The sequence below is a fragment of the Rhinichthys klamathensis genome, unplaced genomic scaffold (genome assembly GCF_029890125.1).
Source record: "Rhinichthys klamathensis goyatoka isolate OS25496 unplaced genomic scaffold, OSU_Roscu_1.1 h1tg000131l_1, whole genome shotgun sequence".
Taxonomy (NCBI): domain Eukaryota; kingdom Metazoa; phylum Chordata; class Actinopteri; order Cypriniformes; family Leuciscidae; genus Rhinichthys; species Rhinichthys klamathensis.
This window is the reverse complement of record NW_026606666.1, coordinates 964,639-975,246: the sequence shown is the minus strand read 5'-3', so window position 1 is coordinate 975,246 and position 10,608 is coordinate 964,639. Positions and strand designations below refer to the sequence as shown.

Below are 10,608 nucleotides of genomic sequence, written 5' to 3'. Positions count from 1 at the left end.
AATTATTAATATTATTATTTGAGTATAATGATCCATTTTGATTCAATTGGTCCACCTATTATCATTCAATGCCACAAAAACGAGAGGTATTAAACAGTCACATTAATATTAACGCTGCGAGAAAGAAAAGAGAAACCATTTACATAATTGACAGTGCTTATACATTACATGTTGTGATTTTTGGTTTTGGTTCCTAGAGGTTTGATATCATTTTAAATCATTTATAAAATGAACGAAATTTGGTTTTCAAGAAGCCCACTTCTTTTTATATTATAGGCTATTTAAAATAAATAGTTGCATATTGATTTTTACATTCCAAAATGTCATAAAAAAAAAAAAAAATCAAACTATCTAGGCTATCACACCTCCCAGTGTTCTATTAACACAAATTTCTAATTCCTTATAAAATGAACAGAAAGGAACAAACAAGAATTGATTCGTTTTAAAACATCATCACCAATTTAAATATTTCCATATCAATGTTGATTTCCACTGAAGCAAATTTCTTTCTTTTGAATTGCGTCGAGAACAAAAGCGAAATCTCTTAGTTAACTGCATGGTAATTGGAATTTTCGGGGGCAAAAAATCGTCACATGACGTTATCCATTCGAATTAATCAACTGCCTTATGCAGAACCAAGTATGATAGAATAGTGACGTTTTACGTTTAAATGGAATGTCTTTATTATTCCATATGCAAACTGTGTGGTGATTTTAATTGTATTTTAAATGTAATGTATATCCACAAGAGTATTACAAATGGGCTATAGCTAATTAGGAAAAACGTTCCAGATATTTTCACTTTTCTTCATAAACTCTATATCAACCATTTAATTTTGAAAGTGTCATTAACTAGGCCTACTAAAATCTAAGCCTTCGAGTCATCCTTACTCTTTTAGTATTAAAGCATCTTGTCTTAGGAGGTACATCTCGTTCAGAACCTTTTTATAATTATTATTGCTTTAAACAACAAAACAATAGGCAACAGCATACATTTTAGAGCCAGGGGAACAAAGAAAACACACATCAATAATAATAAATCACAAAAATACAAGACCTTTGTATCAATCAAAGATTGTGAAGACAGTAGAACAGTCTTAATAGCTTTTCCAGTAGCCTACTAGATTGAATAGTAGAAAAGTAATTTTCGAATTCTTTAAGGAATAGCCTACTGAGAAAAGGTTTTTTGTTTTTGTTTTTTTTTGTTAGAAAACTTACACTTATGGATGTGAAATTCGACTAATACAATGAACAGATTAATTACAAGAAGAGCCTCTTTGATCATCTCGATCAGAACTATTGGACGGAAAACACAATGGAACCGCGTCATGACGCAGGAGGCGTGGTTAGTGAAGAGGCGTGCATCGTGCTTTACGTTGATAAGGAGTGACGGAAGATCGTTCTGCTACGAGAGATATATTACTGACTGCTGTTTTCTCAACTGTCGGTGGAGAGCGCAGTCTGACATCGCTGGGAGGGTGAGATGCTTTATTATTTTCACTTTTATGTTTAGAAACTGTTCATTTTATTCTAAAATGGCTGTCACCCCCTTTTTATATACATATATCTATATATATACATATTGAAGAATACGTATATTTGGAACGCGTGCGGTTGGTTCGCGTCTTTGTGTTCTCCTGAGCAATGGCGCAACCGGCTTTGTGTTTCGCAGCATAGCGTACACTGGCTTTCATTTCTCTATTCTGCGGTGTTTTATCCAATGAAGCTCATTCATATCTGGACCATATGTTAATACTACCAGCAAAATAGACTTCAGCAGGTTGACGGTGGGCATTGTTGAATTTCAATGTCATTTGTTTTTAATATAAGGCCTGAACCTAGAGAAACAGCCGCTGATTATAACAAGCCGTTATTATGAATCATTAACCCATTTATGGACTGATCTGCGTTGAGTTCTGTGTTAATGCTGCATATATAGAACACAGACGCTTGCTTGAACTAGCCTAAAATACCATACAGTTGAGATGAAATGACATGGATAATAAAAACGGTGGTAACTTGATTTTACCTATATCTGACTTCACAAGAAAATATACAAATTAACACATTCTGAGATCTCATTACCCTGAATGATAAATACAGTATACATTGTATTATGATTTGACAGCATATTTTGTGTGTTACCATGGTAAAAAAAATTTTGTAGGGATGATTACATCAAACCATACAAGGGTAGTTGTCAAAACATGGACAAAAAAAACAACAACCTTTTATTGGTCTATAGGTTTGAATGCTAATGATTATTTTAGATGTTAGATTTTCTTAATTTAGCTTTAGCTTTGCAGTTCATTTAAATAATGCAGTGTGACAAATTTATTTCAAAAATGCAAATATTCCTTAGTTTCTTAACTCTTTCCCGCCAGCGGTTTAAAAAAAATGTTGCCAGCCACCGTCAGCATTTTTGATCGTTTTCACAGAATGTGGGTAAGTTTAATAAATAAATAAAAAAAGCAATATTTTGGGCAAACAGCTGAGAAAAATGACAGAAAATGACAGAAATTTTTCATCAATGGCGGGCAAAGAATTAATAATGATAATAATAATTAAACAAGAATTAGATAAAAGTAGATTTTTATATATAAACCCTCTAGTGTATTTTGACCTTGACTTTTTCATTTAGAAAATGTCCTGTTGGTTGAGGGAACAGACTTTGTTGCTGGCAGAAGATTACATCAGTTTCTGCAGCGGGATCCAACAGACGCCTCCCAGCGAGTCAGCAGAGGCCATGAGATACCTGGCCAAAGAGATGGAACAACAGCACAGAACCAAATTCCGATCCCTCTCCCAGGAGTTCCTGGACACCTGCAGATCAGATCCCAGCAAGTGTCTGCAGAGCGTCATGAGGGAACTGGTTGGAGATGGAAAACTGAACTGGGGAAGGGTGGTCTCCATCTTTACTTTCACTGGAGTGCTGACCAGTGAGCTACTGTCCAGAGAAGAGAACTCTGAGTGCCCCAAGAGACTGGCTGAGACCATAGCTGACTACCTAGGAGGGGAAAAGCAAGACTGGCTGGTGGAAAATGGAGGATGGGTAAGCACTGGCAATGTAGACTGGCACAGATGACATTTAAGGCCTTGATATACTACAAAAGTACTACAAGTACTTTTTCATTCTTCGCTTAGGGGTAAAAAGAAGTTCAAAATACTTTTGCTGCAGTATACTGTTAGCAAACATCCCAAAAACGCCAATGGTGTTGAAAGCGATGATTAGATGAATATCTAAATATGTGCTGCGTGCTTCGTCTCAATACAAAAAAATGACAACAGTTGAAAAAACAGCAGTTGAGTAAGTATCTGATCATAGCAACGTGGATATCTGCAGTTTGACACACCAATCAAGTCACGTTTTAGCACTTTACAATGGATTGCTTTAAAGCAAGCAGCTACACAGTATTAAACATTTAAAAAAACGTCTCCATGATTCTTTAAATTAAAGTAGAAATTGGAAGTTGCAATTCTAATTGAAAGCAGCTCTTGAGTGTGTTCATGTTTTTACTCGCGTCTTAGCTTGCGGACTGAACTGAAGAAATGAACCAGAGAAGATTAAAGATTTCCACGTCAAAGAAGGCAAAGCCTCAGAGCACAGCTAAGCTAACTATTACGTAATCGCCACGGAGCAATGATGGTTCGAATTTGTTTACCAGTCGGCACAAACTTTTCTAGGAAAAGTTTGCTCTGGGAAACTCAGACCTTTAAAAACCAAAACCAAAAAGGACTTTAATTTGGTTTTATACTGTTTGATATGACATCGCATTTCGCTTAAAGTATATCGGGGCCTATTAGCTGGTGAATGATGGTTTTATAGCCATTGTGCTTGTGCGGTAGACCCTTGGCGTGTAAGTAGTATGAACACCTTTTCTAAACGTCAGGTTTCAACTTGAGTTTTAAGTAAGGGGTTTTCCCAAACAAGTTCTGGTTGATATGAAACTGCGTGGGTGCTCAAAGTACATTGTGTTTGACCCTTCATCTGTGCTCTCAGAAAGCCTGCCTATTTTGCATAGTGTTTGATGCCTCAATCTCTTTGAGTTTTTCCTACCTGTATATTTCAATGTGTACATTTTGAAGTGTAATTGGAAGGTACATACTGCAGTGATATGCTGGTCTAGTTTTTGGAGCAGAGCAGCGTATACCTTCTTGTGGCTGCCCTATTTTTGTCAATTAGAGTGTGACACAAGCCAAAGAATCCTAGGAATGCTTGTGGGGAAAACGCTTTTAAACAGTCTCTCAAATGTCTCACCAAGGACTTTTTCTGTATGGGCATCCAGTTTTTCAGTCTCCCAGGCGATGACCTATGAAAGCAATACTTTTTCCAACTCTAAATGCCTTAAGTAACCCCAGGAGACATTGTTTACTTATGCAGCCTGATATCTGCTGTAGTTACACACATGATTTTGAGGAACATGTTAGTCAACAGTCAAATGCAAATGTTTTAGCTGTAGCTCGCACTGAAATGTGACCAGGCCTTCATCACTGAACCTTTGTTTAAAAGACTCGTGTCCAAAGATGGCGTAAAAAAGACCAAACTGAAGTATTTACAGATCTTTTCTTAATTGAATCGTAGATCCGAGTAAATCAGACTATCGAAAAAGAAATACCCGCTGGACTTCTCCTTTTGTGTTCAGCAAAGGAAAGTCACATGGATTTGGAACGTCATAAGGGCGAGTAAATGACAAAGGATGATCCGGCCCTTGAAACCAGTTAGTTTCATGTTGGTCTAATTCAGTGGTTTTCAATTTTGTTCCTGGTAACCCAACTCTTTGTCAATTTTGTATGTCTCCTTTATTTAACACACCTGATTCTGATCATCAGCTGGTTACGAAAGAGCTCCATGAACTGAACTGAGAGTGTCAGATTAGAGAGACATAGAAAATGTGCAGGTCCCCAGGACCAGAATTGAAAAGAACTTGTCTAATTTACACTTTTATAACGTCATTAGTGGCATTCTTGCAAAGTTTTAAAATCGAAAATCCGGTCACTTCTGGCTTGAGGCAAATAGCAGCTTGTATTTGCATGAATAAAGAGTTTGAGAGGCCTGCTGCAGTCTTTTCTCTCTCTCTCTCCCTATTTTCTCTTTCTCTTTTATTTGGCAGCTGTTGAAAGCAGAGCCGAAGGCCAGTCAGCCATTTAGTCTATTGTGTTTACCACACGGTTGATCTCCATGCTTCACTCAGAGTTTGTGCAGCATATGATTGTGGGCTAGAGCACCTGGACTCACTCTGACCAGTACAGCAGGTGTCTGTCTGAAGACAGCTGCTCTGCCCGACGACTCAAGCCTTCTGCTGTTTGTTCGGGTCCTCAGGCAGTTACGACTGCCTGTGCCTTTGCCTGCTGCTTCTGAAATGGTCATATTTACACTTAACCCTTAAAATATCAGTTAGATCCTGAAACCTGCACACTACGTCACAGAAAGCCCAAATTTAAAGGGGTCATGGCATTATTTTATTAACATAAGTCAACCTTAAAGACTATATTAAAGTTTTAGGCACAAACATTCATACATTTAAAAATGATATATACATATATTTATTTCCAACCCTCATTTTGACCCTCTGTCTAAAATGATTCGGTTTTAAGGGGCCAGCTTCTTTAAAGGGGGTCGCACACCGGACGAGAAGCGCAGCGCCGCGTCGCGCAGCGCCAGGTCTTTAAAATTCGAACACATTATTCTCTATGAGTGTACACACACCGGCGGCGCCATTCGGCGTCTGTCCGCGGCGCCCAGCTACGGCTCAGGACCTTGTTCAAAACCCTGCCGCGCCACAGAGCGCCATTTGCATAGTTTTATATTAAATTTGCATTTATTTGTCTCAAATCGTCGTTAATGTACATGGCTTCACCCTGTGCTGTTTTCACTCGGGTTAGCTAAACGCTAGCTAAATAAATACTATTGTATTATGTGACATAGTTGCCTAGACAACGGATAACGTTACAACAAAATAACAGACTCAACGTGATAGACACTTTTACTTGATTAACGTTCAAACATCAGCTATTATTCAATGAACATAAAAAAATAAATAATAAATCAAGATAAAACACACATCGTGCAGCTCTTCTACCAGGAGTTGATTCAAAATTGTGCTCGCGCGATTAGAATGTGCGCGTCCGGTGTGCGATACCTGGAGTTGTCCTAGACGTGGCGCGACGCGGCGCTGCGCTTCTCGTCCGGTGTGCGACCCACTTAAGGGTTGTCTGTAAATGGCCACTGTTATGATTGGCTAACGTCACTACTGCACGTGAGTGTCTGTAAATGATGATTTTTTTTTTTTTTTTTACATTATGAAATTGTTTGCTGCTGTCAGATCCGATACAGTTGGCTGCTTCATCTTTCAACAAAAGTTTCTTTGTTAACTCTACATTACTGTGCTACGTTTACTAAACAATCTGCTGTCAAATGCTCCGTACAAACATATTCTTCCAGTCGGATCTGGGACACCTTTAAAAATAACCATCCATTTGTTCCTAATGTTGGGGTTCTTCTGAAGGCTGACACAAACATGTTGTTTAAACATGATGCGTCAAAGCGAAAAAATTCTACTCTTCTATTTGTCCTGTAGTTAGGAGTAGCTCGAGCATATGGAGTACGTCAGAAAAGGCGTCTGTATACTGTATTCACTTTTAGACTGATGGTAGCCGTTAAGCAACTGAATGCTAGTGGGCGGGGTGTTGACTGAATGCCAGCGATTCGTCGATGATCACACAATATCCAAACAAGCCATTTTTGAATGGTACAAATCATCTTATATGTCAAAACTTTGAAACTCTAATTATATTTACTCTATTTTTAATTGGATAGAACAGCTTATCAGAAATACTCTAAATTAACTCGGCCCAAACTATATGCTTTCTTGGTTGGCAGCTCGTTCGATTTTCAGCTGAGCAAACGTGAGCATCAAGCATACTCCACGTTATCCATTACTCCACAGCTCAGAGGATTCTTTCATTTGAGTTATTGTTAAAGATGCATGTGCCGTTCCTCCTGAGAGCAGGGTTATGTAATCCTCTCATATGTTCAGAGTAAGTAGGCTGTGCCATTATGTAATACCTCTGTTCATTGTTGATATTTTAGTTACTATGACTAATAAGGTCTGAAATACTGCTCTAACTGAATCATATGGGCGTAGGGAACAAAATGTGAATCTTATCTTGATTTTTTTGTTTTTCCTGTCTTTTGTAGGAGGGATTCTGCAGGTTTTTCCACAACGCAAAACAGCTGAACCAAGAGTCCTCGATGAAGACGGCACTGTTTGCAGCAGCAGGAGTGGGTTTAGCTGGTCTAACCTTTCTCTTAGTACGCTGATGATTTTAGATTCTCTCGCTCTTTTTCTCTTTCACACACAACACACCTGCTCTCTGTTTTCTGTCGTATGGCTAAGTCAAAACCGTTCTTCAAGAGAAACTGGTCTTTGGGTTCTCAGCCGAATGTTTTTGCACACTTTGTTCCATGTCCTTGCCTGTAATTACAGCAAACAGTCATTCCTGTTGATTGTACACTCTTCACATGGCCTTCTGGAGGGAAAAAAAATGGAAGTTCTAATTCTTTGCATATCTAACATGGTGCTTTTTATTTTATAATTGCTTTTGTCACTTGTCCTTGTGTAAATCTTGTTAGTTTAGTTAGTATTTACAGTTTATTTTGTAAAAATGATATGAAACCACAGTTTATTGTTTGTAATGTTTCTTTCCGCCCGAAAACATGACGCTTCACCGATTGCAGTTGTGTCAGAAACCATTGGAACGCAAAAGAGACAAAGTGCATAATATATTTTGTATTGACAGAGTTATTCATGAGTGTTTGTTTTTTTTTTACCACTTTTTGCCTTTACTAGTGGTTTACATTTGATCATTTACACCATTCCAATGTCTCTGTTTCATCCTGGAAATCGTTTGTTTTAAAGGTGCTCGCTTGTTCAATTCCAAGGATGTGATATTCTGCCCACTTGTAAGTTTACGTTGTAAATTTATTTATTTACCTCTTAAGAACAAATTATTACTATTTAGGCAATTCCCAACAATTGACAAAACATTATATTTTTGCATTGTTTTATTTATTGACTTCTTTATTAATAAAATAATTTTACTGTGAAGACTGTATCAGATGTCGAATATTGTGTGTTTCTGATAGCGCCTCTGTGTAAGTGGCCACGGTTCATCGTGCCCTAAAATTTCAGAGCACAATGCAAGTATGCGTTGCATTCTCATCATTGGCACTAGAGCACATTAGTGTAAACCAGCAGTTCTTAACTCTGGCTCTGGGGACCCATGGTTCTGCACATTTTGTATGTCGTCTTCATTTAACACCTGATTCAGATTATCAACTTGTTAGAAAAGAGCTATATGAACTGAATTGAGTGTGTCAGATAAAGGAGACTTACAAAAGCTGCATCCCAATTCAGAGGCTGCATTCTTCGAAGGCCCATTGTGTCACCGCGGCGCAACGAAGGCTGTCCCAATTCGAAGGCTCCTTCAAATGCGGCCTCGAAATGCATCCTTTGCTTCCTGTGAAATGAAGGGTACAACAGATCGATCCTTTACGTCTTACCCTATCCCCCAAAAATGCATGCAGCATCACAGTGGAAAAAGTTTTTGCTCAGATTGCTTGGGAGTCTTACTGGAGTTCTCAATGAAGTTAGTATCAACATTGCCTTAGATGTTTCTCCTAAAATGTATTCACATTATAGAGCTATAAAAATTCATGTGGATGTCATAGCTCTGATTCTTTTGGTCTTTGGAAGAACCAAACATTTGAAGAGAAATGTTTGTGTACATTGTGAAAACTCTGACTTTTTATTCTCAGAATTTGATATCTTGGCAAATCTTTTTGACATTTCTTCTGAAAGAGATTCGTGCGAGATTACTTGAGTCCTTTTTCTTCAGAACGTGCATCTGAGAAGTCTCGGAGGACTTTTGCAAATATCTCCATTTGCTCACAACTAGGTTCGGAGAAACATTTTATATAGGACTGTTCAATGAAGGTCAGGAACATTTAGAGCTCATCTGTGAGCAAAAATGTTGTGCAGAAATATATCTGCCAACAGAGCAAAACACATTGTTACAGTCAAGATTACATGTTTCCCTTTCTCTTTCTGCTCTTTTAAACCCAACTATGTTGGTTTCCAGATTCCAGTACATCTGACTCAGCATTACATTCTGGCTATTCCATTTACCAGATGCTGACGTTATAAAAGAGAAATACAGAAACAAATGTTCTACTGTTTTTCGGTTATTGAGTGTGATTGATTTGTCCACGTCCTACAGAATTGGAATGGCAGGAAGAGGAATTGACTGAATTGCATCTCCGTTATTTTTCAGCAAACGTTAATTTATTCAGTTTAACTAAAATGTTTATGAGCACATTTCTGTAAATACTTCAAATGTTGTGTGTTCATCAATTATGAAATAACCTCAAATGATGCAGCTCTGCAGGAAACAGTAATGTCATCATCCAGCACAGTTCATTTCTCATCCAATAGTGTCAGTCAAATCCATAATAGTGCTGAATTCCATAATAGAGCTGCAGTTTAAAGTTAGAAATGGTAAAAACATTCTCAATTCATTTCTGAATGTCACACAGCCCTGTCTAAAAGTTGACGTGTCTGTATTTACATTATCTCACTCCTTTAGTTTGCATTGATGGGCTGAGTTTGTCAGTGTTTTGCATGCGCTCTTCCGATTTAGGCCTTATCCCTCATTCACAGATCTGATGTGGGAACTAGAACAAAGATGTATTTTCTTCATTCACAGCTGGTCTAGACTTCATCCTGCTCTTTATCTTTGTTGTATACTGCACTGCTCTTCGGCTGGGCTCCAAGAGACAACAGTTCACAATTAGACATTTAGTATATTATTCTGCAATATCAGCATAGTGAAACAAAATAAAAATAAAAATATGTTTTGCAGACAGCGTGGACAACAAATAAGAATAAATAAATATTTGAATCATGACAGCTCTCAAACTACATTTAAACAGCATTTATTATTAAGCATGGAATGTATTTAGGCTTAATCTTGGCGGACTAGAACTGCTACGCTGCTGCATGAGTGAAGGATTCTGCCAAAAGATGCACATGAATACGGTGAATAGAATTCGAGCTGCTGCAAGGAAAGTAGGGTGAACCCCCTTGGCAGATCTAGGCAGGTGGTGCTGGGGAAGGTGGAGGGCTAGGACAATTCCCATTGAGCGCTGCACCCACACCCCTCACACCTCAGCAAACATTTTAGTATATCTACTCAAGGGACAATACTATAGAAATGAAACTTGGATATATTTTAGAGTAGTCAATGTGCTGCTTGTATAGCAGTATATATTTACTGTCCTCTGAAAATAACTCAACATAGAGCCATTATTGTCAAAATAGCTGGCAACGAAAGTGAGTACACCCTAAGTGATAACAACAGTACGTCGTTTAACCATGCAAAGCCACATGTCCTATTCATCATGTTCATGTTTTTGTCTGCTTGACAGGACCATACAAATTGTTGTCTCTTGTATTAGAGCAGTTAGAATTTGTGCTTTGAGTACAATTCTCTCATACTGGCCACTGAATGTTCAATATGGCACCTCATGGCAAATAACTCTCTAAGGATT

The 10,608-nt window shown here is 38.0% G+C and overlaps 1 protein-coding gene across 1 annotated transcript; it reads left to right on the top strand.

Moving 5' to 3' along the window:
• Positions 1-1,312: 1,312 nt before the first annotated feature.
• On the top strand, positions 1,313-7,534 carry bcl2l10 (BCL2 like 10). Its single transcript, XM_056256716.1, has 3 exons — positions 1,313-1,477; positions 2,641-3,051; positions 7,198-7,534. The coding sequence occupies exons 1-3, from the start codon at positions 1,328-1,330 to the stop codon at positions 7,318-7,320; spliced, it is 684 nt and encodes a 227-aa protein (XP_056112691.1). The 5' UTR covers positions 1,313-1,327; the 3' UTR covers positions 7,321-7,534.
• Positions 7,535-10,608: the final 3,074 nt, after the last annotated feature.